This window comes from Rhinopithecus bieti, unplaced genomic scaffold, assembly GCF_001698545.2.
Source record: "Rhinopithecus bieti isolate Rb0 unplaced genomic scaffold, ASM169854v2 scaffold_42772, whole genome shotgun sequence".
NCBI lineage: Eukaryota > Metazoa > Chordata > Mammalia > Primates > Cercopithecidae > Rhinopithecus > Rhinopithecus bieti.
In genome coordinates this window covers 1,479,491-1,504,625 of record NW_016818842.1, presented here as the reverse complement: position 1 = coordinate 1,504,625, position 25,135 = coordinate 1,479,491, and the positions used below count along the sequence as shown (strand labels likewise).

Here is a 25,135-nt window from a genome sequence, read left to right as displayed (position 1 = left end):
TAGTGGCTCACACCTGTAATCCCAGCACTTTGGGAGGCCAAGTTGGGTGGATCACCTGAGGTCAAGAATTGGAGAGCAGCCTGGCCAACCTGATGAAACCCTGTCTCTACTAAAAATACAAAAATTAGGCCGGGCACAGTGGCTTAAGCCTGTAATCCCCGCACTTTGGGAGGCCGAGACGGGCGGATCACGAGGTCAGGAGATCGAGACCATCCTGGCTAATACGGTGAAACCCCATCTCTACTAAAAAATACAAAAAGCTAGCTGGGCAAGGTGGCGGGTGCCTGTAGTCCCAGCTACTGGGGAGGCTGAAGCAGGAGAATGGCGTAAATGCGGGAGGCGGAGCTTGCAGTGAGCTGAGATCCGGCCACTGCACTCCAGCCCGGGCGACAGAGCGAGACTCCGTCTCAAAAAAAAAAAAAAATACAAAAATTAGCTAGGCATGGTGGTAGGCACCTGTAATCCCAGCTACTCAGGAGGCAGAGGTAGGAGAATCACTTGAACCTGGGAGGCGGAGGTTGCAGTGAGCCGAGATTGCGCCCCTGCACTCCAGCCTGGGCGACAGAGCAAGACTCTGTCTCAAAAAAGAAAAGAAAAGAAAAAAAAAGGCTGGGGGTACCGTGACTAGACTACGGCTGTGTAAAGACCCATCCATGGAGAAAAGGAAGGGCCGCCCATCAAGGCTGCACCTCAGCCCTCCACCAAGTAGGGCGACATTACTGGGGCAGACCTTCCAGAAGCACACTCTCTCCCTAAACCTGAGCCCAGTAGCGATTCACTTTTCCATTTTCCTGATGAGGAAAACGAGGCTCAGGGCAGCCCTGGGAACTGAGGGCCGGGAACATGGCCCCAGCCGTTCCCTGGCAGCACTCACACCACCCCCCTGCCGCCCCCAGAGCAAGGTGCACCCACTGGCCTGCAGCTGCCTGGTGGGAAGGACCCATGGCCTCCGCCTTGGGGGATTCTTGGCCACATGGGCGGCCCTGGGGAGATGGCTATGGGAGCAGGGCCCAGAAAGGCCAGAGGCGCACTGTCCACAATCAGCTTGCCAGGGACGGAATGTGCTCAGGCCTTTTGGCCGCTGTGGTTACATAATGACGGTGACAAGTGGGGGAAGGGGGGCTCAGGGACAAGTAGATGATCCAGTCTTCTCCACCCCCACCAGGGATCTGGCTCCAAAGGACCGCAATGGCGCATCTGATCCCTTCGTCCGAGTGCGCTACAAGGGCCGGACACAGGAGACCTCGGTGAGGAGGCCAGAGGGCAGGGAAGGGGCAGGAGGCTCAGGGGACCTGCCAGCTGTGCCCCTGTTGCTCATCTCACCATCTGCTCACCGTCCCCTGGGGGGACAGATTGGGGGCCACAGTCTTACAGAGGAGGCCTAGGGAAGGGGGCCACCTCTCTGAGGGGACGTAATAGGTCCCAGCCTCTCTGGGGCCAACTCCACTCACTCCTGGCCATGCTTGGGGGTAAGGAGGGGATTGAGACAGCTGGAGTGGGGTTTATCTGGGAACATCCATGCTGCCTTCCCCACCCCCAGGAAAAGTCCAGGGTTGGGGGGGCCCAGTCCTGGGCAGGAAGGCACCAAGGTCTGGTTTCTCTGTGTAGTCGCTACTGTTTTTGTTTTGTGTTTTGTGGGGTTTTTTTGAGGCCAAGTTCCACCCTGTCACCCAGGCTGGATGGACAGTGGCTACATCTCCGTTCACGGCAGGCTCTGCCTTCCCGGTTCAAGAGATTCTCCTGCCTTAGCCACCAGAGTAGCTGGGATTACAGGCACACGCCATCACATCAGGCTAATTTCTTGTATTTTTAGTAGAGGTGGGGTGTCACCATGTTGGCGAGGCTGGTCTCGAACTCCTGGCCTCAAGTGATCCTCCTGCCTCGGCTTCCCAAAGTGCTGGGCATGAGCCACCACGCCCAGCCCTGTGTGTGTGTATTTTTAAACATATTTTATTTCCATAGGTTATTGGGGAACAGGTGGTGTTTGGTTACATGAGTTCTTTAGTGGAGATTTGTGAGATTTTGGTGCACCCATCACCGAGCAGTATACACTGCACCCAATTTGTAGTCTTTTATCCCTCACCCCCTTCCCACCCTTCCCCGCAAAGAGTCGCCAAAGTCCATTGTGTCATTCTTATACCTTTGCATCCTCATAGCTTAGCTCCCACATAGGAGTGAGAACATACGATGTTTGGTTTCCCTTTCCTGAGTTACTACACTTAGAATAATAGCCTCTAATCCAATCCAGGTTGCTGTGAATGCCATTAATTCATTCCTTTTTTTATGGCTGAGTAGTATTCCATCTTATATATACATACAACAGTTTCTTTATCCACTTGTTGATTGATGGACATTTGGGCTGGTTTCACATTTTCGCAATTGCGAATTGTGCTGCTATAAACATGCGTGTGCAAGTATCTTGGCCAGGTGCAGTGGCTCACGCCTGTAATCCCAGCACTTTGGGAGGCCAAGGCTGGCAGATTGCTTGAGGCCAGGAGTTCGAGACCAGCCTGGCCAACATGGTAAAACCCCGTCTCTACTAAAAATACAAAAATTAGCCGGGCGTGGTGGTGGGCCCCTGAAATCCCAGCTACTTGGGAGGCTGAGGCAGGAGAATCACTTGAACCTGGAAGGCGGAGATTGCAGTGAGCTGAGATCGCACCACTGCACTCCAGCCTGGGGGACAGAGCGAGACTCTGTCTCAAAAACAAAACAAAACAAACAAACAAACAAAAAACATGTGTGTGCAAGTATCTTCTTTGTGTAATGACTTCTCCTGTGGGTAGATACCCAATAGTGGGATTGCTGAATCAAATGGTAGTTCTACTTTTAGTTAGTTAAGGAATCTCCACTCTTTTCCATAGCGGTTGTACTAGTTCACATTCCCACCAGCAGAGTAGTACTGTTTTGCTGTGTGGCCTTGGATACGTCTCTTCCCCACCCTGGGCCTCAATTCTCCCCATCTGATAAATGGGTGGGAGCTTGGACAGGACGTCTTAACCTCTGCTGTGGCAGAGCCTCCAAGGCGAGGAGGCTGTGGGGAACCCAGGGGAGGTGTCTGGGGCAGCTCTGCCTTTTGCCCATCCTGGGGAGTCCAGTGGCATCAGCCTAACCCCCTCCCACCCTCTTCTGGGCAGATCGTGAAGAAGTCGTGCTATCCACGCTGGAATGAGACGTTTGAGTTTGAGCTGGAGGAGGGGGCCACGGAGGTGCTGTGCGTGGAGACCTGGGACTGGGACCTTGTCAGCCGAAACGACTTCCTGGGCAAAGTGAGCACCACCCCCCACCACTTCCTCCAGGCTGCACCTACTGTCCTCCAGCACCTGGCTCCATTGCAGCCATCCCACCCTCAGGGACCTCCCTCCAGCTTCCCCAGAGAGGGACACTCAGGAAGCCTGGGACTACCCCCTACTGTCTGCCAGAACCAGCAACTCCCCCCCACCGCCACTGGCACTCAGGGACCCTTGGAAGGGGCCCCTCCCCACTAAGAATAGTAGTTGGCAAGGAGGAGACCTAAGCCTCCCAGCTCCAGGAAGACTGCCGCTATGTCCCCAGGTGGTGATCGACATCCAGAGACTACAGGTGGCCCAGCCGGAGGAGGGCTGGTTCCGGCTGCAGCCTGACCAGACCAAGAGCCGGCGGCATGATGAGTAAGTGCGTGGGGCTGGGCAGCTGGCCTCAAGGGGTGGGGTGGGGGCTGAGATTTGGGAATTGGCTACAGGCAGGCAGGGCAGGGGTCTGCTCAGGGGTGAGAGGTCAGGAGACACAGCTCCAGGGCCCCCTCAGCCCCTGCCCACCAGGCCAGCATCCTTCTCATCCAGGCTGGGCTCCACCTCCCACCCCCCCCTTTTTTCTCCCCACAGTCCCCCACTCAGCTCAGCTCTGTCTCTTTTTTTTTTTTTTGAGATGGAGTCTTGCTCTGTTGCCCAGGCTGGAGTGCAGTGACATAATCTTGGCTTACTGCAACCTCCACCTCCCGGGTTCCGGTGATTCTCCTGCCTCAGCGTCCGGATTAACTGGGATTATAGCTGTGCACCACCACGCCCAGCTAATTTTTGTATTTTTTTTTTTTTCTTTTTTTTTGAGATGGAGTCTGGCTCTGTCACCCAGGCTGGAGTGCAGTGGCCGGATCTCAGCTCACTGCAAGCTCCGCCTCCCGGGTTTACGCCATTCTCCTGCCTCAGCCTCCCGTGTAGCTGGGACTATAGGCACCCACCACCTCTTCCGGCTAGTTTTTTGTATTTTTAGTAGAGACGGGGTTTCACCATGTTGGCCAAGCTGGTCTCGAATTCCTGACCTCAGGTGATCCACCCACCTCAGCCTCCCAACGTGCTAGGATTACAGGCATGAGTCACTGCACCTGGCCAGCTCTGTCTTCTTAGCTCACAGGTTATACAGGTCTCCTGCTTTCTGTCTTCTGGAAGTTTCTAAAACAAGTGCTCAGACACTTCCCCTTTGAAAATTTCCCCCACAGACCTCAGACCAGCGTTCAAGTCTCCAGGGTCAGTGTCCCTGAGCCATAGCTCCAACTCCCTCTGAAAGATTCTCAAGGAATAGGGTTGCCAGATAAAAGACGGGACACCCTTGGCCAGGAGCGGTGGCTCATACCTGTAATCCCAGCTTTTTGGGAGGCTGAGATGGGAGGATCACTTGAGGCCAGGAGTTTGAGACCAGCCTGGCCAACATAGTGAAACTCTGTCTCTACAAAGAAATAAAAAATTAGGCCAGGCACAGTGGCTCACGCCTGTAATCCTAGCACTTTGGGAGGCCAAGGCGAGTGGATCACCTGAGGTCAGGAGTTTGAGACCAGTCTGGCCAACATGGTGAAACCCCGTCTCTACTAAAAATACAAAAATTAGCTAGGCGTGGTGGCGGGCGCCTGTAATCCTAGCTACTTGGGAGGCTGAGACAGGGAGAATCGCTTGAACCCTGGAGGCGGAGGTTACAGTAAGCCGAGATCGTGCCATTGCACTCTAACCTAGGCAACAGAGCTAGACTCTTAAAAAAAAAAAAAAAAAAAAAAAAAAACACAGAACACCCAGTTATAACTTAATTTTGGATAAACAGTGAATACTTTTTTTTATTTAAAGACAGAATCGCACTCTGTCACCCAGGCTGGAGTGCAGTGGCATGATCTTGGCTCACTGCAACCTCCGCCTCCCAGGTTCAAGCAATTCTCGTGCCTCAGCCTCCCCAGTAAGTGGGATTACAGGCATGCGCCTGTACCACCAGTGCAGTAGTGATCATAGCTCACCGTAGCCTCCACCTCCTGGGTGTAAGCAATCCTCCCACCTCAACGTCCCAGATAGCTAGGACCACCTCACCTGGCTCATTTTTTGTAGTTTTAATAGTGATGGGGTCTCACCACGATGGCCAGGCTTGATGTTGAACTCCTGACCTGCGCCCAGCTGTGAATACTTTTTTAGTATAAGAATAACTGGAAAAAAAAGAAAAAGAAAAGAATAACTGCTGGGCATGGTGGCTCACACCTGTAATCCCAACACTTTGGGAGGTTGAGGTGGGTGGATCACCTGAGGTCAGGAGTTCGAGACCAGCCTGGCCAACATAGTGAAACACCGTCTCTACTAAAAATACAAAAAATTAGCCTTGCAAGGTGGAGGGCACCTGTAATCCAAGCTACTTGGGAGGCTGAGGCAGGAGAATTGCTTGAACCCAGGAGACGGAGCTTGCAGTGAGCTGAGATCCCACCACTGCACTCCAGCCTGGGTGACAAGAAGGAAACTCCATTTCAAGAAACTGGCCGGGCGCAGTGGCTCATGCCTGTAATCCCAGCACTTTGGGTGGCTGAGGCAGGCGGATCACAAGGTCAGGAGTTCGAGACTAGCCTGGCCAACATGGTGAAATCCCCTCTCTACTAAAAATACAAAAATTACCTGGATGTGGTGGCGGGCACCTCTAATCCCAGCTACTCAGAAGGCTGAGGATGGAGAATTGCTTGAACCTGGAAGGTGGAGGTTGCAGTGAGCCGAGATCATGCCACTGCAGTCCAGCCTGAGTGACAGAGCAAGACTCCATCTCGGAAAAAAAAAAAAAAGAATGACCATGCACTATTTGAGACATACTTATACTAAAAATATTCAAATTTAGGCCAGGCACGATGGCTCCTGCCTGTAATAGCACTTTGGGAGGCCAAGGAAGGAGGATCACTTGAGCCCAGGAGTTTAAGACCAGCCTGGGCAACATAGCAAGACCCCATCTCTAAAAAATAGTTAATAAGTAAATAAAATATTCACATTTAACTGAGTGTCTTGGATCATTCTGCTCAATCTGGCAGCCTGTCTAGGGAGCCCTCTGGCTTGTTTGCTGTGGCCCCACAGCCCTTGATGGTTCCGCTTTGTGTCTCTGTAGAAGGCCCCAGACCCCCTTCCCCCCATTCCCATCCTTGACAGGGTAGGGGCAGGTGGACAGCTGTGTGTCCAGCATGAGGCGTTTCCATAGAACCAGCCAAGGCCCATCTTCCCATCTTCTTTTTTTTCTTTCTTTCTTTCTTTTTTCTTTTTTTTTTTTTTTTTGAGACAGAGTCAGGCTGGAGTGCAGTGGCGTGATCCTGGCTCACTGCAACCTCTGCTTCCTGGGTTGAAGCAATTCACCTGCCTCAGTCTCCTGGGTAGCTGGGATTACAGGCACCTGCCACTATGCCTGGCTAATTTTTGTATTTTTTTTTTTAGTAGAGATGGGGTTTTGCCATGTCCGCCAGGCTGGTCTCGAACTCCTGACCTCAAGTGATCTGCCTCCCTTGGCCTCCCAAAGTGCTGGGGTTATAGGCATGAGCCACTGCGCCAGGCCCAGGGGCCCATTTTAACACTGCTTCTGTGCATGAGGCTCGTGCTGAGCAGAGGCAGTGGGAGCCTTAGAGGATGTCATGCCTTGGTCCATACCGTCCTCTGTTCTGACCTTCCCTGTCAGAACAGGGAAGCTTGGAAGCTCGATCTAATGTGGCAAGTTGCAGGCTCGGGTCTCAGTTTCCCTATTAGGTTGTTATGAGGGTTGGGGATTTGCTTCTGCTGTAAACTGTACACATGATGGTGCCATTATCTGGGAGTTTATAGATTCAAGGCTGGGAGCTCCACATACCCAAGCTTGGAGGTGGCAGGAGCCAGACCTTGAAGACAGACAGAGGTGCCTTGAGTGCAGAGGCAGGAACGGCTTTCCAAAAAGAGAAAATAAATAGGCCGGGCAGAACCTGGGAGGCAGAGTTGTGCAGGGTATCCGGATGGAGGGCATAAGCAGAGAGATGGGAGGCTGGGCCCAAAGGAAAAAAAATGGAGGCCATGGGAGGGCTGTGGCCCAGGGTGGCCTGGGTCCCTGGTGGAGAGGTCACAGGCTGCCCATTCCAGGGGCAACCTGGGCTCCTTGCAGCTGGAGGTGCGGCTGCGGGACGAGATGGTGCTGCCTTCCAGCTGCTACCAGCCGCTGGTGCAGCTGCTGTGCCACGAGGTGAAGCTGGGCATGCAGGTGAGGGGGCTCCGGGCAGGGTGGGAGAGTCCAGTGGTGGTAGGCCTGTGCCCCTGTCCTCCTAAACCCATTCTGCAGAGCAGAAAACTGAGGTCTGGGGATGTGAGGAGCTGGCCAGTACCCAGGGCCCCATCCCCAGCCACCCCTTGGGAAAATGTCCTCTTTCCCTGGGGGGCTCTGAGGTCCTCAGAGGAAAGGGTTTGGGATCCCCCGTGCCTCTCCCTGCAGGGCCCAGGGCAGCTGATCTCACTCATTGAGGAGACAACCAGCACCGAGTGTCGCCAGGACGTGGCCACGAACCTGCTCAAGCTCTTCCTGGGGCAGGGGCTGGCCAAGGACTTCCTGGACCTGCTCTTCCAGCTGGAGCTGAGTCGCACCAGTGAGGCCTGGGAGGGAGCTGGGCCCAGAACACTGGGAGGTGGTTGGGCCGGGGTGGGCTCCTCCTGTAGGAGGCAGATGGGGTCAGACAGGAGGGCAGCAAGGGACAGAGCCAAGGGCAGAGGTGGGACAGTGGGCTGGGAGGTGGCGAGGAGGCCCTTTATTGAGGGGCCAGCTTAGATGCCCCAGCCACCAAGGTCCTCTGTCCTCCTCCTCCCCCAAAAGCTTTGTCCTAGCCCCCTACCCATTGGGGCCTCTGTTTGTAGGTGAAACCAACACCCTGTTCCGGAGCAACTCTCTGGCCTCAAAGTCCATGGAGTCTTTTCTGAAGGTGAGTTGCATGCTATATTGTTGTCATCTTACAAACGACAACACCGAGCTTCAGAGAGAGCGACAGAGGGGGCTGGGACTTCAACTCCAGTGTTCTATCTCCGCATTCAGAGCCCTTTAAGGTTAAGAATGTGGCTGGGCGTGGTGGCTCACGCCTGTAATCCCAGCTCTTTGGGAGGCTGAGGCGGGCAGATCACTTGAGGTCAGGAGGTTGAGACCAGCCTGGCCAACATGGCGAAACCCCATCTCTACTAAAAATACAAAAATTAGCCTGGCATGGTGGCGGGCACCTGTAATCCCAGCTACTGGGGAGGCTGAGACAGGAGAATCCCTTGAACCAGGAGGTAGAGGTCGTAGTGAGCTCACGCCACTGTACTCCAGCCTGGGTCACAGAGTGAGACTCTGTTCCCCGCCGCCCCCCCACCAAAAAAAGAATGTGTATGTGTGTATGTGTGTGCTTAAAATTTAAGTTAGAGACAGTCTCACTATGTTGCCCAGGCTGGTCTCAAACTCCTGGCCTCAAGTGATCCTCCTGCCTTGGCCTCCCAAAATGCTGGGATTACAAGGGCTAAGAATTCTAGTCATTCATTCATTCACTCCCTCATTCATTCACGGATAAGCAGTTTGCCCTGTATGTGTACCTGGCCCCCTCCTAGGCGGATGCGGCAGGAAGATGGTGCAGGAGCCGCTGCCGGGAGAGGGTGGGCAGCTGGAGTGGGATTGGGGGAGACAGGATCAATGTGACTTGTGGTGGTCCCCAGGTGGCTGGGATGCAGTACCTGCACGGCGTCCTGGGCCCCATCATCAACAAGGTGTTTGAAGAGAAGAAGTATGTGGAGCTGGACCCCAGCAAAGTGGAAGTTAAGGATGTAGGGTGAGGCCGGGGGTAACCCCGGGGGGGTGCGGGGTGCAGCGGCGTGGAATCAGGCCCCGTCTGCACGTGTGTTTGTGTCTCTGCAAACCCATGTATTGTCCCCTGTGTCCGTGTCCTGGCTGCTGCAAGAGCCACTGTTCCTGTCGTGGCCCTGGCGCTGACCGCGACCCCCTCTACCGCCCCGCCCCGTTCCACGCAGGTGCTCGGGGCTGCACCGCCCTCAGACAGAGGCCGAGGTGTTAGAGCAGAGCGCGCAGACGCTGCGCGCCCACCTGGGGGCGCTGCTGAGCGCGCTCAGCCGCTCGGTTCGCGCGTGCCCCGCCGTGGTGCGCGCCACCTTCCGCCAGCTCTTTCGGCGCGTGCGCGAGCGCTTCCCCGGCGCCCAGCACGAGGTGCGCCCTCCACCCGTGGGGCTAGACTGGGCCGGGTTAGTCTGGGCCAGGTTGGACTGGGCTGGGGCTGCGGGCGAAGAGCGGTGAGGAACCAGGGAGCGCTGGGGAGGATGAGGGAGGCGGTGTCCCGGGGAGGGTCAGGGACAGAGCCTAAGGGGAGGGGGCTGCCAGGAGCCCAGGCCTGGGGCACCCCAGCCCGCGCTCTCCCGCATCCCTGCAGAATGTACCGTTCATCGCCGTCACCAGCTTCCTGTGCCTGCGCTTCTTCTCTCCCGCCATCATGTCTCCCAAGCTCTTCCACCTGCGGGAGCGCCACGCGGACGCCCGCACCAGCCGCACCCTGCTCCTGCTGGCCAAGGTGCGGGCCTTGCGGCCACGAGCGGGATGCACAGCTGGGTGTCCCACCGGGGCCCTGGCCTGGATTGCAGTGTGTTCCCTACCGGCTCCGGGGAGGCCACTGGCACGCCCACGTGGGCACTGCACTTCACAGTTTGCAAAGCCTTCCTGTGGCCACCTTGTTCCAGCTCCATCTCATGGATAAGGGAACAGGCCTGTGAGGGGTCGGAGGTGGCCAAGGCCGCCCAGCCTGTCGCTGGTGAATCCTGGGACCTTCCAACCTGGGTCTGCTTACTCTCAGGCTGCACCTATCTGCCCGGCACCGGGGTGGGGTACCCAGTGCAGCAGCGTCTGTTAAACCTGCAGAGGAAGGTCCAAGTGGTCCCAGTTATAAAAAGGCATCAAACTCCATGATCCACTCCTCCCTGATCCCTCGTGGGGCTGGAGGGGGCCTGTGGGCATGGCCTCTGTCGCCTCTGCCTCCATCTCTAAAGCTGAGTAGCAAAGATTTGGGGGGTGGGAGGGGGTGCAGTGGTTAGGCCTCTGACCCAGCGGAGCCTGGTCCTTCCTGCTGTCACCTCCAGGCAGTCCAGAACGTGGGCAACATGGACACGCCGGCTTCCAGGGCCAAGGAGGCTTGGATGGAGCCGCTGCAGCCCACCGTGCGCCAGGGCGTGGCGCAGCTGAAGGACTTCATCACCAAGCTCGTGGACATCGAGGAGAAGGATGGTGAGCGCAGCCCTGCACAGACCCGCTCACAGCCTACTGCTGACGTTTGATCCGCCCTTGAGCCCCACGGCCCCACCCACCGCTGTTTCTGCCTCTCGTGGCCCCACCCACCGCCTGCTGTTGACATTTGCCAGGCTCCCAGACCATAGACCCACCCACCACTGTTTGTGCTTCCTGTGACCCTGCTCACTGCCAGCTGTTGACGTTTGCCCCACCCCTAGACCCATGGCCTCACCCACCATCTGTGCCTGTTGACATTTGCTCCACCCTTGATCTCCATATTGGTCAATAGCCACCTGCTATTGACGCGTGTCCCGCCTCCAAGCCCATGCCCTGCCTACCTCAGTCCACCCGTCACCCCGCTCACCACCTGCTGTTGATGTTTGCTGCACCTTTGAGCCCCATGACCACGTCCACTGCCGGCTGTTCACACTTGCTCAGCCCTTGAGCCCCATGGCCCCGCTCACTGCTCCGCCCCCCCGGGCCCGCCCTCATTCACTGGGCTCTCGATTCCCCCCTCCCTCCCTGGCCTGGCAGAGCTGGACCTGCAGCGGACGCTGAGTTTGCAGGCGCCACCTGTGAAGGAGGGGCCACTCTTCATCCACAGGACCAAGGGCAAGGGCCCCCTCATGTCCTCCTCCTTCAAGAAGCTCTACTTCTTCCTCACCACCGAGGCCCTCAGCTTCGCCAAGACGCCCAGCTCCAAGGTGGGTAAGGAGGGAGGCCGGCAAGTGAGGCTCTGAGAGGTTATGGCACCTTAGAGGCACCTGTCCCCTTCCTTGGAGCCCACCTGAGGTCCTCCGGGGTCAGAGAAGAAAGCCAGGTGTGTGGCATCTGTACTGCTTGTCAGAACCTAGGAGGGCCGGACATGGTGGCTCACACCTGTAATCCCAGGACTTCGGGAGACCAAGGCGGGTGGGTCACTTGAGGTCAGGAGTTCGAGACCAGCCTGGCCAACATGGAGAAACCCCGTCTCTACTAAAAATACAAAAATTAGCCAGGCGTGGTGATGGCTGTAGTCCCAGCTACTCGGGAGGCTGAGGCACAGGAATCCCTTGAACCCAGGAGGCAGAGGTTGCAGTGAGCCAAGATTGTGCCGCTGCACTCCAGCCTGGGCAACAGAGCAAGACTCTGTCTCAAAAAAAAAAAAAAAAAATGGACGAAGATGATTCGACCTTACCAGGTTGTTGAGGATTAGATGAGATGATCTCCCTAAGGGTCTTGACCCAGGGCCTGGCAGGTAGTACTATTTAGGCAAATGGTATTATTAAAGATAGTACATCACCTGGGCTGCTAGGTGAGGCGGTGGCTAGGGCAACCAGGAGAGGCTTCCTGGAAGAGGCAGGAATATAGAAGCACGGAAGCTTGGTGTGGGAAGGGATCTCAAAGATCATCTTGTACAGCCCTCTCTGAGTCATGGGTCACCTCTCCTGCAAGCTCTCTTCTTCCAGGAAGGGCTGAGGACATAATTCTTCCATGGACCTGGTGACCCCTTGCTGTACACCTGCCCCCAGTCATGCAGGCTATGGGGATGGTTGGCCAGGAGTACCCAGCCTAGCCCTGGGCAGGTGCGAGTGGGCTTGGGGTAGGTGAAGGAGCTCATCACTCACCTTGTTCTCAAAGAACCAGCTCAGGGGTCCCACCAGATGAGGGGCCTGCCCCTTCCAACCGGAGATTCCTCAGATGATGATAACTAGTTTTTGAGATAGGGTCTTTCTCTGTCACCCAGGCTGTAGTGCAGTGGTGGGATCGTAGCTGACTGCAGTCTCCAACTCCTGGGCTCAAACAATCTTCCTGCCTCAGCCTCCCAAGTAGCTGGAACTACAGGCATGTGCCACCAAGCCCGGCTAATTTTCTTTAACTTTTTTTTTTTTTTTTTTTTGCACAGACGGGGTCTTGCTATGCTGCCCAGGCTGGTCTCAAACTCCTGGCCTCAAGCAATCCTCCCACCCCAGCCTCCCAAAGCACTCAGATGATTATTATGCATTTTCCTTGCCAGAGCTGAAAGATTTGGCTACATGGGCATTATTTAATTCTGGTCCCTTTTTTTTTTTTTTTTTTCTGAGGTGGAGTTTCACTGTTGTTGTCCAGGCCAGAGCGCAATGGTGCGATCTTGGCTCACCGCAACCTCTGCCTCCTGGGTTCAAGCGATTCTCCTGCCTCAACCTCCCGAGTAACTGGGATTACAGGCATGAGCCACCACAGCCAGATAATTTTGTATTTTTAGTAGAGACGGGGTTTCTCCATGTTTATCAGGCTGGTCTCGAACTCCCAGCCTCAGAGCTGCCTTGGCCTCCCAAAGTGCAGGGATTACAGGCGTGAGCAACCGCGCCCAGCCAGGATATGACTATTAGAGCCTGGGACTATAAAAGCAAGTTGGAAAATTAATAAATGCAAAGTCACACAGCCTTGACCGTGGCTGGATTGACTTTGTAGCCCAGGGAATACTGGCTGTCCAGACACTACCCCAAAGCTTACACCTCCCAGGCTTTCTGGGAGTGCTCCCTTGAGAGGCCAGGTCCTCCCCTCCCAGTTGCTGGGCACTTGGTCACCATCAGTCTGTGCTCTGCCCTGGCTGAGGTCACTCTGGGTCTCCCACACCTACCCCTGGTGCGCAGAAGGGGAGGCTGAGGCCCAGAGATGGTTAATGGAATGGCCCTGGCTGGGTCCCTAAACCTCCTCCTCCCTGCCTGCCCCAGAAAAGCGCCCTCATCAAGCTAGCCAACATCCGGGCAGCGGAAAAGGTGGAGGAAAAGAGCTTTGGCAGCTCGCACGTCATGCAGGTCATCTACACGGATGATGTCGGCAGGCCCCAGACTGCCTACCTGCAGTGCAAGGTGCGGGGAGGGGAGCAGGTGCTGTGGGAGCAGCCTGAGCACTGTGGAAGTGGCTTGGGTGCTCTGGGAGAGGCCTGGTTACTGTGGGAGTGGCATGAGCCCTGTGGGAGTGGCCTGGGTGCTGGGGGAATGGCTTGAGCTCTATGGGAGGGGCCTGGGTGCTGTGGGAATGGCTTGAGCTCTGTGGGAGTGGCCTAGGTGCTATGGGAGTGGCCTGAGTGGACTGGATGAGAAAAGAGTTGATTGAGCCTCTCGCCCCCCTACCAGCTACATCAAGCATCGCAGGGTTTGTCTGATCTGGGAGGTGTCGGGGACAGATGGGTGTGTGTTGTCCAGGGGTCTGAGCCCCCAGGAGGCCATGGCCCATGTCTTTCCCTGGGCATCCATGTATGTAGGTCTGTGTATGGGCCAGTGTACAGACAGGTGCATCCCTGTGATGTGAAATTTGCACGTTGCACCCGTTTGTTGGAAACTATTTCCAGATAACTGAGATCGGGGCCAGGCACGCTGGTTCATGCCGATAATCCCAGTGCTCTAGCCAGGGCAACAGAGCAAGACCCTGTCTCTAAAAAAGAAAGTCTGAGCGGGCACCTGTGTGTCTCTGTGTCTGTATCAATGCGTAATAATCAAATGTTATGCTCCGTGTGGCTCTGGATGCATGTTCTCAAGTAACCTGCTCATCTGTTCCTTCATTAACTCATTCATTCATTTATTTAAAAAATACTTACTGAGCACCTCCTAGGTTCCAGCCATGATTCTAGGTAAGGGGATACCATGGCAGATGAGGCAGAGTCCTGCTCTCATGGACCTGATATCCCAGGGAGAAGATGGGCCAATAAATACATGTTTCAAATGTCGGGCCAGGCACAGTGACTCGTGCCTGTAGTCCCAGCACTTTTGGAAGCCAAGGTGGGAGGATGACTGGAGGCCAGGAGTTTGAGAATAGCCTAGCCAATGTAGCAAAACCCCATCTCTACAAAAAATAAAAAATTAGCCAGGCATGGTGGCATGCACCTGTAATCACAGCTACTTGGGAGGCTGAGGCAGGAGGATTGCCTGAGCCCAGGAGTTGGAGGCTGCAGTGAGTTGGAGGCTGCAGTGAGCTGTGATCACACCACTGCACTCCAGCCTGGGTGACAGAGTGAGACCCTGTCTCTTAAAAAAAAAAGTCAGGCCGGGCGCGGTGGCTCAAGCCTGTAATCCCAGCACTTTGGGAGGCCGAGACGGGCGGATCATGAGGTCAGGAGATCGAGACCATCCTGGCTAACACGGTGAAACCCCATCTCTACTAAAAAAACTACAAAAAACTAGCCGGGAGAGGTGGCGGGCGCTTGTAGTCCCAGCTACTCCGGAGGCTGAGGCAGGAGAATGGCGTGAACCCAGGAGGCGGAGTTTGCAGTGAGCTGAGATCCGGCCACTGCACTTCAGCCTGGGCGACAAAGCAAGACTCCGTCTCAAAAAAAAAAAAAAGTCAAATTGTGATAGTGACTTGAAGGGAACCAGAAGGGACTAAGGGAGCAAGGGAGGGAACAGAGTGGGGTATAGCAGGAGCAGTCTACCCTATAAAGAGTGGTCAGGGAGGACCTCTGATAGGTGGCATTCAAGCAGGGACCTTGTAGGAGGGTGACCCAGATGCATATCTAGGGCAGGAACACGTGGGAGAAGTAAGAAGCCTGCAGCTGGAGGGGCAGGTGTGACTGTCCTAGAGGAAGTCACAGACCTCCCCCCTCTGTGCCCTTTCCTCTAGGGGTTCCCTTTTGGGTCAGGGTCCAGAGCCACAGGGAAAAGTACTGATATCAGGGCCACCAAATATAGTTGGCGGGTTCTGGAATACCTATGAGTGAGGCCAAGGGGCCAATGGCAGCTGAAGTCCAGCCCACACCAGCCTCCTGGGCTCCTACCATCCCGGTGCCTTTTGCGGGGACAAGTGGAGCTGCTGCCACCAAAGAGAAAAGACAGGTGGGAGAGGAGAACATGAAGTCTTGCTGTGTTGCCCAGGCTGGTCTTGAATTCCTGGGTTCAAGCGAACCTCCCACCTCGGCCTCCCAAAGTGCTGGGATTGTAGGAGTGAGCCACTGCACCTGCTCTCCAGGCCATGCGCCCAGGCATGGGCCACGTTACCCTGGAGGAAGGGCAGCCTCTCCTAATTCACTCAAAGCTGCTGGGTTGGGGTGGTGGGGAACATGGCATCTGGCATTAGGAGGGCTTCCTGGAGGAGGTGACGTCTGAATAGGCCTCCCCTCCCCTCCCCGCAGTGTGTGAACGAGCTGAACCAGTGGCTGTCTGCGCTGCGGAAGGTGAGCATCAACAACACCGGCCTGCTGGGCTCCTACCACCCTGGCATCTTCCGTGGGGACAAGTGGAGCTGCTGCCACCAAAAAGAGAAGACAGGTGGGAGAGGAGGCCTGGACACCAGACTCTGCATCCATCCACTGCGAGATCAGGCCTCTAGCTGAACGACAGAGCCCTGAGCCCTGCTGTGCACCTGCAGGGACCTAACCCAAGGAATGGTGGCCCCTCCAGGTGCTCTGGGCAGAAAAGGTCCCATGGACCAGGTGGTTTGGGAAATGCCACGCGTTACGTGTGATGCATATGAGTGAATTCGCTGACGACTCTAAGGAGGCCCGAAAACACGTTAGAATCCCATTTCTTTTTCTTCTTCTTCTTCTTTTTTTTTTTTTTCAGACCGACTCTCACTCTGCCGCCCAGACTAGAATGCAATGGCACAATCTCAGCTCACTGCAACCTCCACCTCTCAGGGTCAAGCAATTCTCCTGCCTCATCTTCCCCAGTAGCTGGGATTACAGCCACTCGCCGCCAAGCCTAGCTAATTTTTTTGTATTTTTACTAGAGATGGGGTTTCACCATGTTGGTCAAGCTGTTCTTGTTGTTCTTGTTGTTGTTGTTGTTTGATACTGCGTCTAGCTCTATCATCCAGGCTGGAGTGCAGTGGTGAGATCTTGACTCACTGCAACCTCCGCCTCCTAGGTTCAAGTGATTCTCCTGTCTCAGCCTCCCAAGTACCACGGGTACAAGCCACTGCACTCAGCTAATTTTTGTATTTTTAGTAGAGATGGGGTGTTACCATGTTGGTCAGGCTGGTCTCCAACTCCTGACCTCGTGATCCGCCTGCCTCGGCCTCCCAAAGTGCTGGGATTACAGGCGTGAGCCACCGCGCCCAGCCTAGAATTCCATTTCTAACGCTGTTTAACCCACCACTTCCCAAACTCATTTGACAGGGAACTCTTCTCTTCCCCAACGAGCTTCTTACAGAACCGGTGTTCTGAGGAACACACTTGAGGAACCCCCTGCTAATAAGAGCCAGAGAGCCCTGGGTTTGCACACCGCCATGCTGGCAGTCTCAATCCAGAGCTGTGGGTGGGAGGGGACCCTGAGCCTTGGGCACTAGAGGGATGGCAGAGAGGAGCTTCTAGAAGGACTCCATACTCTGTAGTACTCTAGCTTCTAGCACCTGTGGCTTTATTTATTTATTTATTTATTTTTTGAGACAGAGTCTCGCTCTGTCGCCCAGGCTGGAGTGCAGTGGCGCGATCTTGGCTCACTGCAAGCTCCGCCTCCCGGGTTCACGCCATTCCCCTGCCTCAGCCTCCCGAGTAGCTGGGACTACAGGCGCCCACCACCATGCCCAGCTAATTTTTTTTGTATTTTTAGTAGAGACGGGCTTTCACCATGTTAGCCAGGATGGTCTTGATCTCCCGACCTCGTGATCTGCCCGCCTCGGCCTCCCAAAGTGCTGCGATTACAGGCGTGAGCCACCGCGCCCGGCCTTTGTACCAGTGGCTCTTGAGTACTTGAAATGTGGCTTGAGGAGCTGAGGGGTTTTTTTTGTTTAATTTTGTAAAACAGGGTCTTGCTCTGTTGCCCAGGCTGGAGTGCAGTGGCATGATCATAGCTCCTGCAGTCTCCAACTCCTGGGCTCAAGCAATCCTCCTACCTCAGCCTCTGAGTAGATTGGAACTACAGGCATGCGTCACCACACCTGGCTCTTTTTAAAAAAATTTTTTTAGAGGTGAGGTCTTGCTATGTTGTCCAGGCTGGTCTTGAATTCCCAGGCTCAAGCAATCCTCCTGCCTCAGCTTCCCAAACTGCTGGGATTGTAGGAGGGAGCCACCACATCTGGCCTGAGTTTTACATTTTTAAAAATGTTGTTTTGGCCAGGTGTGGTGGTGGCTCATGCCTATAATCCTAACACTTTGGGAGGCCAAGGCGGGCAGATTGCCTGAGCTCAGGAGTTCGAGATGAGCCTAGGCAACATGGTGAAACCCCGTCTCTACTAAAATACAAACAAACAAACAAATAAATAAGCAAGCCAAGTGTAGCAGCGTAGGCCTGTAGTCCCAGCTACTCAGGAGGCTGAGGCAGGAGAATTGTTTGAACCCGGGAGGCAGAGGTTGCAGTGAGCCAAGATGGTGCCACTGCACTGCAGCCCGGCGACAGAGCAAGACTCCATTGCAAAAAACAAACAAAGTTGTTTTAATTTTAATTAACTCAAATAGCTTCATGTGGCTAGCTGCCACCTTGTAGAACAGCACAGTTCTAGAACTTTTGAGGCCTTCTCCCTGTTATCCACACTTACTTTACAGAGTAGACTCAGCACTTGGAGTCCCCTGGCCTTCGGGCCAGGCCAAACGTTGGTCCCCAGAGCCCAGGGTGGCAGAGGCCATTGAAAGCTGACCCAGCCACTCTAGCCCAGCCCTGGATTTATGGTCAAGTCATGTATAGGGATGGGTGACTTTTTTGTTATTGTTTATGTTTTGAGTAGGTTCTCTCACTCTGTCACCCAGGCTGGAGTGCAGTGGCACAATCATAGCTCACTCCAGCCTTGACCTCCTGGGCTCAAGCAATCCTCCTGCCTCAGCCTCCTGCACAGCTGGGACTACAGGCACATGCCACCACACCCAGCTAATTTTTTATTTTATTTTTTTATAGAGTCAGGGTCTCACTGTGTTGCCCAGTCTGGTCTTGAACTCCTGGCCTCAAGCTCTCTTCCTGCCTTAGCCTCCCAAAGTGCTGGGATTACAGGGGTGAGCCACTGTGCCCGGCCTCTTGGTGACTCTTTGCAAAGGCATTGCTGGCTGGCTGATGCGACCTGCAGCCTCTGCCTAGAACCATCATAACGATACTCTCATTGGCAATGTGGGACCCATTGTGGCCCAAGAGACTGGGCCTGTTATTCCACTGTGTGGAGGAGAAGCTGAGGCTTAGGGAAGGCAGATGACTTGGCAAGGTCATAAAGACAGCAAGCTGCAGGACCAGCTCACTGTAAGGCATGAACGCCCTGTGGCCCACCTCACCATGACGTTAACATTTCAGCCTGCTCCCTTCCAGGCAGGCAGCTTTCCAGAAAGTTACCCAGCTCCCTGGCCAGGCGCGGTGGCTCACGCCTGTAATCCCAGCACTTTGGGAGGCCGAGGCGGGCAGATCACGAGGTCAGGAGATTGAGACCATCCTGGCTAACACGGTGAAACCCCGTCTCTACTAAAAATACAAAAAAATTAGGCGTGGTGGCCGGCGCCTGTAGTCCCAGCTACTCAGGAGGCTGAGGCAGGAGAATGACGTGAACCCAGGAGGCGGAGCTTGCAGTGAGTCCAGATTGTGCCACTGCACTCCAGCCTGGGTGACAGAGCGAGACTTGTCTCAAAAAAAAAAAAAAAAAAGTTACCCGGCTCCCCCAGTCATAGCCTGATGACATCCATGCTCCGCAGTCACGCATCCCGTGGTGCAGAGGCTGACCCCAGGAGAAGCTGCTGCCCCGAGGGTACGGAGCCGAGGCAGGGCCTGGGTCAGACTTACCAGGCTGTGCTCCCAGCCCTGCCCTCACCAGGGACCCCCAAGTGCATCTCTCTCCCCTCCAGGCCTCCGTTTCTTCATCTATGCAACCAGAAAGTTGGACATGGTAGTCCCAAGTGTCTGCTTGTGACTTTGCCCTCTCTGTGCCCCCAGGTCAGGGCTGCGATAAGACCCGGTCACGGGTGACCCTGCAGGAGTGGAATGACCCTCTTGACCATGACCTTGAGGCCCAGCTCATCTACCGGCACCTGCTGGGCGTGGAGGCCATGCTGTGGTGAGTCCCACCCAGGAGAGCCTGTGCAGCCCGGGGAACGTGCCATGCTTGGAGCTGCTCCATGGTGGCTGGTCACCTCTCTGCTAATTGGCCACATCTGGGGAGGGCACCAGGAGTACCTCTCTGCAGCACGAGGCCAACTCAGGTTAGGACGGAGGCCCCAAGGGTCAGGGCTATGCCTGCTTCATGTTGTGTGTTGAGCCCCGCTTGCAACCTGGCCAGCTGTTCCCCCAGGCCCTTGTAGCACAGGCACAGCCTCGGCCAGCTCCCTGAATCCTTGACCATCTTGCTGCATCCAGTGGTTCTCAGCCCTGGCAGAAGCTTAGAAAAAACAGGATGCTTTTAGAGATCAGCTTTAAAAAACAGGATGCCAAGGCCCCATTCAATCAGGGTCTCTGGAGATGCGGCCGGTACTGGGATACTTCAAGGTGATCCAGTGCTTCCCACACGCTCAGCTTCCCCTGAGCCAGCTGGAACCGGAGCTCGTTCATCTCTCACACCCCTACACCCTGCGAGGAGGAAGGGTGTGGTCCTCCCCATTCCTCATCGACTCTTCCGGGGTTTATCTCTGCCCTCAAAACCCACAAAGGTGGGGTGCGGTGGCTCATGCCTGTTATCCTGGCTCTTTGGGAGATGGAGGCAGGTGGATCGTTTGAAATCAGGAGTTTGAAACCAGCCTGGCCAGCATGGCCAAATCTCGTCTCTACTAAAAATACAAAAATTAACTGGGCGTGGTGGAGGGTTCCTGTAATCCCAGCTACTCGGGAGGCTGAGGCAGGAGAATTGCTTGAACCCAGGAGGTGGAAGTTGCAGTGAGCTCAGATTGCGCCACTGCACTCCAGCCTGGACCACAGAGCAAGACTCCATCTCAAACAAAAATCAAAACAAAAAAAAATCCAAAGGGCATTCTGGTCATCCCACAGTGGTGTGGGGAGGAGTAGGAGACACAGGGAGGGAGAAGGTGCAAGGTGGCCTGGGGCCGAGGCTGGGCCCGTGTTTCCTCTTCATAGACTGAAAGAGTCAGCCCAGCCATCACCCCCAAGCCACCTCTAGCCCAGGAGGCCCATGCTGGGTCACCCCCAGCCTTCCCACAAGGACACCAGAAGCTCTGGCAGGGCAGGTGGAGGATGCTGGCCCTCACTCTGACCTCCCCCACAGGGAGAGGCACCGGGAGCTGAGCAGGGGCGCAGAGGCAGGCACGGTGCCCGCGAGTCCTGGCGAAGGTAGGTCCTGCCCACCTGGGACTTGCTCGTGGCCAGAACCCCCTCCAGGGATGCACGGGTGGGGTCCTCAGGCTCACTCCCAGGGGCCTCACGGTTGCCTCTGCCCGCAGCTCCCAAGGACTCACTGGCCCAGCTGCTCCGCGTGCTGCAGGACCTCCGGGAGGCCCATAGCTCCAGCCCGGCCGGCTCCCTGCCCTCAGAGCCCAACTGCCTCCTGGAGCTGCAGACGTGAGGCCCGCCCTGCGCTCCCGTTGCTGAGTCCCCTGCCAAGCGCTCGGACCCCCCACTGGACTCTCTGCACCCCTCACCCCTGTCCTCCTCATTAGGGTGCAGGGCCTAGGTCTCTTCCAAGTGGGGGAGAGGGGGAGTCAGGAATAAGGGGATCCCCAGAAGTGCAGAGCTGAGTAGGCCTGGGCCTGTCATGGCCGGCCTGAAGTGTCCCTGGCTCCCTACAGCCGCTGCAGCCATCACTGCCTCTCCAGGGACCCTCCTCTCCCGCCTAGGACAGACCCAGCCAGAACCACCGCTAGGGCGGACCACACCCAGGGGTCTGGCCTCCAGGGACCTAGAGAATGGGAGGGAGAACGGGGCCCCAGGAGACCCGGCTGCCACCCCACCCGCTACCCTTGGGTGGCACAGGGCTGTGCTGTTGCCAACAGTAAACCTGCTGTTACTGTCCAGGCTGTGGGGTCTTGTGATGGGGGTCTGGGGAGAAAGTAGGCCCGGGGGAACCTCGGAGGCCGTCGGTGGATGTGCCAAGGGTAGGGCTGACAGCATGGGCCTGGGCATCCCTGTTCCCCCCTCTTTCTTCCCCCTACTCATCTGGGGTCAGGGACTCCTTTCCCTTCCCAGTTGCTGTCCCCACCATGTCCCTGGGTCCACTCTTCCATGCCCCACAGGCCACAGAGCCCAGTGTGTCCAACCAGATGTTCTCTCCTCAAAGCAGCCCCCAAGCAAGTCACTTCTCTAGGGTGTCTCTGAGGACAGCACAGAGGCGGGGCTCAGAGACCCCATTCCTCTTCACGTAGCCCTTACCCCAAGCCCGTTAGCTGTGTGGCTGGCAGTATTGGCCCTGTGGAGGCTCCCGTCCCCCCAACCTTTGTGTCACATGGGCTGCCAGGCTTAGCTCCCAGCTGCGTCCACAGTGACCTGGATCAGGGTGGGGACAAGGCCTGGACCCTCCTTCTCCAGAAGACCTTCAGCTCCTGCCTTGCCACGCAGTCACCTCCTTCCCCACTCTGACCCCAGATCCCAAAGGCCCACCCTTGCCCCAGCCCCTTCCTGGCCCCATGGGGTTTCTCTGATGCCTTCATCATAGAGGCTCCGGGCTGGTCCGACGGTCAGCAAAACTTGACTGTGGCCTGGTCCACACTCTTGGGGACTTAGAGCCCCTGGTGTCCTGGGATCTGGCCTGCCTGTCTTTGGTCATTCCCTGTGGTCCCCCACCAGCTCCCCCTCCCATAGGGCTACCCACTAAGCCCTGCCCCCAGCCCAAGAGGAGCCCTGTGGGGCAGTGATGTCTGGCCACCGGCTCACACTGATGACTTGGTCCTGGGGTGGCAGAAGCAGCAGGTGACAGGAGCAGGGCCCCTGTCCCTCTCTTCCGGCCCTGTGGTACCCAAGCCACACGTTGTGCCCGCTCTTGGGGCTGACCTGCTACAGGGACCACCAGCCGCTGCTACTGTGGGCCGCCCCGGGGCAGGGTGAGCAGGGCCTTTGTGCCTTATGAGGACACAGAAGTCCCTGAGGCCCCCAGACCTGGCTCAGCCAACCTCCTTCCTCCCCCGGCTGCCCCCTACTCGAAAGCTGCCTCCTTCCCAGTGCCCATCGGCTCCAGGCTCCTCACAACAGCAGCTCAGACACAGGGCGCCTCCAGGTGGTCCCAGCCTCCAGGAGGGTGCTGTTTTCACATCTGCCTGCATCCATTCATTCATTCATTCCTCACCTTTACCCTGTTATCTGTATCTTGTTTAAGCTACCAGGAAGGAAAGGGAAGAAGAGATCAGGAAACTGGGACCCTCAGAAGGGAGGAGTGGGCTTGGAACTTAGACATCCACCTCAGACCTCAAATAGGTTGTTTAAAATCACATTCGGCCGGGCGCGGTGGCTCAAGCCTGTAATCCCAGCACTTTGGGAGGCCGAGACGGGCGAATCACGAGGTCAGGAGATCGAGACCATCCTGGCTAACATGGTGAAACCCCATCTCTACTAAAAAATACAAAAACTAGCCGGGCGAGGTGGCAGCCAGCTACTTGGGAGGCTGAGGCAGGAGAATGGCGTAAACCCGGGAGGCGGAGCTTGCAGTGAGCTGAGATCCGGCCACTGCACTCCAGCCTGGGGGACAGAGCAAGACTCCATCTCAAAAAAAATAAATAAATAAAATAAATCACATTCGATTTTCAGATGAAGGGGAACTTTATAGATTTTTTTTCTTTTCTTTCTTTTTTTTTTTTTTTTTTAGACAGTCTCACTCTGTCGCCCAGGCTGGAGTGCAGTGGCTCAATCTTGGCTCACTGCAACCTCTGCCTCCCAGGTTCAAACGATTCTCCTGCCTCAGCCTCCCAAGTAGCTGGGATTACAGGCGCCCGCCATCACGCCCGGCTAATTCTTGTATTTTTAGTAGAGATGGGGTTTCTCCATGTTGGCCAGACTGGTCTTGAACTCCTGACCTCAGGTGGTCTGACCTCCTTGACCTCCCAAAGTGCTGAGATTACAGTTGCAAGCCACTGTGCATGGCCAGGACTTTATAATTAAAAGCGAAGCTGGGTGTGACGGTGCACACCTGTAGTCCCAGCTACTCAGGAGGCCAAGGCAGAAGGATCACCTTGAGGCCAGACTGGGCAACATAGCAAAACCTAGTCCCTAAAATTAATTAAAAAAGAAAAAAAGGAAAATAAAGGAGACTTGAGATTTTTGAACTAAATAGTGGTGATGGCTACACATTGTAAATGTAATTAACACCACTGAGTTAAACACTTAAAATGGTTAAAATGGTAAATTTTATATTATACCTATTTTACTACAATAAAAAGTATAAAAGAGAGACTTAAGATACTTAGGTGACTTACAGCAACCAATTGCAACAAAACAAAATGTTAAGAAATGACCTTTTTGCCAGGCGCGGTGGCTCAAGCCTGTAATCCCAGCACTTTGGGAGGCCGAGACGGGCGGATCACAAGGTCAGGAGATCGAGACCATCCTGGCTAACCCGGTGAAACCCCGTCTCTACTAAAAAATATTTTAAAAAACTAGCCGGGCGAGGTGGCGGGCGCTTGTAGTCCCAGCTACTCGGGAGGCTGAGGCAGGAGAATGGCGTAAACCCGGGAGGCGGAGCTTGCAGTGAGCTGAGATCCGGCCACTGCACTCCAGCCTGGGTGACAGAGCGAGACTCCGTCTCAAAAAAAAAAAAAAAAAAAAAAAGAAATGACCTTTTTATGAGGCAATTGGAAAGCTGAACATTGATCAACTATAGGATGATTAGAATTATTAATTTTGTAAAGGTGTGATAAGATACTGCACTTGGCTGGGCACGGTGGCACATGCCTGTAATCCCAGCTACTTGGGAGGCTGAGGTGGGAGAATCGCTTGAGCTCAGGAATTCGAGACAAGCCTGGGCAACATGGTGAAACCCCCGTCTTTACAAAAACAAACAAACAAAAAAGATACTGCAGTTGTGTTGTAGGAGTCCTTATCTTTCAGAGCTACATAGTGGAATATTTATGGAATATTTAGGATAAATGATACGGGCATTTGGGATTTGCTGCAAAATGATCCAGAGGCAGGGTTCGGGGGAGAGGTAGAGATGAGACAAGAGGTAGAGGGGAGACGTAGAGGTAGCCACGAGCTGATAATTATGGAAGAGAGATGTGGAGTAGGTGGGGGCTCATTAACCTGCATAGTCTAGTTTTGTGTACCTTTTAACTTTTCAAGAATAAAAAAACTTAAAAAGTATACGTGTCCTGGTCTTACCAGAGACTCACCCACAGCCAGCCTCCAGCCAGGGAGGGCCAGGTTTGCATTTTCACACGTATGTCACACTCCTCTGCACTCTCAACTTGGAGAGCTTCAAACAGGGAAACCCTAAGCCCTGCTGGCTTCTGCCAACCGCCTGAGCAGAAGCATGGGTCCCCCTGGTCACCACCTCACCACCCTCATCCTGATCTCACCGTACACAGCAAACCCCAGTGTAATTAACAAGACTGAGGATACCTGTAATCCCAGCACTTTGGGAGGCTGAGGCGGACGGATCACCTGAGTTCAGGAGTTCGAGACCAGTCTGGCAAACCATGGCCAACATGGTGAAAGCCCAGTCTCTACTGAAAACACAGAAATTAGCTGGGTGCGGTGGTGCGCATTGTAATCCCTACTACTTGGGAGAATCAGATTGAACCTGGGAGGCGGAGGTTGCAGTGATCCGAGATCACGCCACTGCACTCCAGCCTAGGTGACAGAGTGAGTCTCCATCTCAAAAAAAA

The 25,135-nt window shown here is 55.2% G+C and overlaps 1 protein-coding gene across 6 annotated transcripts in view; it reads left to right on the top strand.

Moving 5' to 3' along the window:
* The window catches only part of RASA4B (RAS p21 protein activator 4B), a 35,966-nt gene extending 14,623 nt beyond the window's left edge, over positions 1–21,343 (top strand). For 4 of the 6 annotated variants that reach the window (XM_017857625.1, XM_017857621.1, XM_017857624.1 and 1 more), the window contains exons 6-21: positions 1,166–1,247; positions 3,138–3,269; positions 3,556–3,650; positions 7,359–7,476; positions 7,705–7,855; positions 8,121–8,185; positions 8,946–9,058; positions 9,258–9,450; positions 9,671–9,808; positions 10,371–10,515; positions 11,053–11,222; positions 13,215–13,352; positions 15,608–15,743; positions 19,317–19,437; positions 20,596–20,660; positions 20,771–21,343. In XM_017857625.1, the coding sequence (XP_017713114.1) occupies positions 1,166–1,247; positions 3,138–3,269; positions 3,556–3,650; positions 7,359–7,476; positions 7,705–7,855; positions 8,121–8,185; positions 8,946–9,058; positions 9,258–9,450; positions 9,671–9,808; positions 10,371–10,515; positions 11,053–11,222; positions 13,215–13,352; positions 15,608–15,743; positions 19,317–19,437; positions 20,596–20,660; positions 20,771–20,892 (1,984 nt within the window). In that variant the 3' untranslated portion in view covers positions 20,893–21,343. The remainder of the gene's footprint in view (positions 1–1,165; positions 1,248–3,137; positions 3,270–3,555; positions 3,651–7,358; positions 7,477–7,704; positions 7,856–8,120; positions 8,186–8,945; positions 9,059–9,257; positions 9,451–9,670; positions 9,809–10,370; positions 10,516–11,052; positions 11,223–13,214; positions 13,353–15,607; positions 15,744–19,316; positions 19,438–20,595; positions 20,661–20,770) is intronic. The other 2 variants (XM_017857623.1, XM_017857622.1) reach the window with 1 other exon arrangement.
* The last annotated feature ends 3,792 nt before the right edge of the window (positions 21,344–25,135 follow it).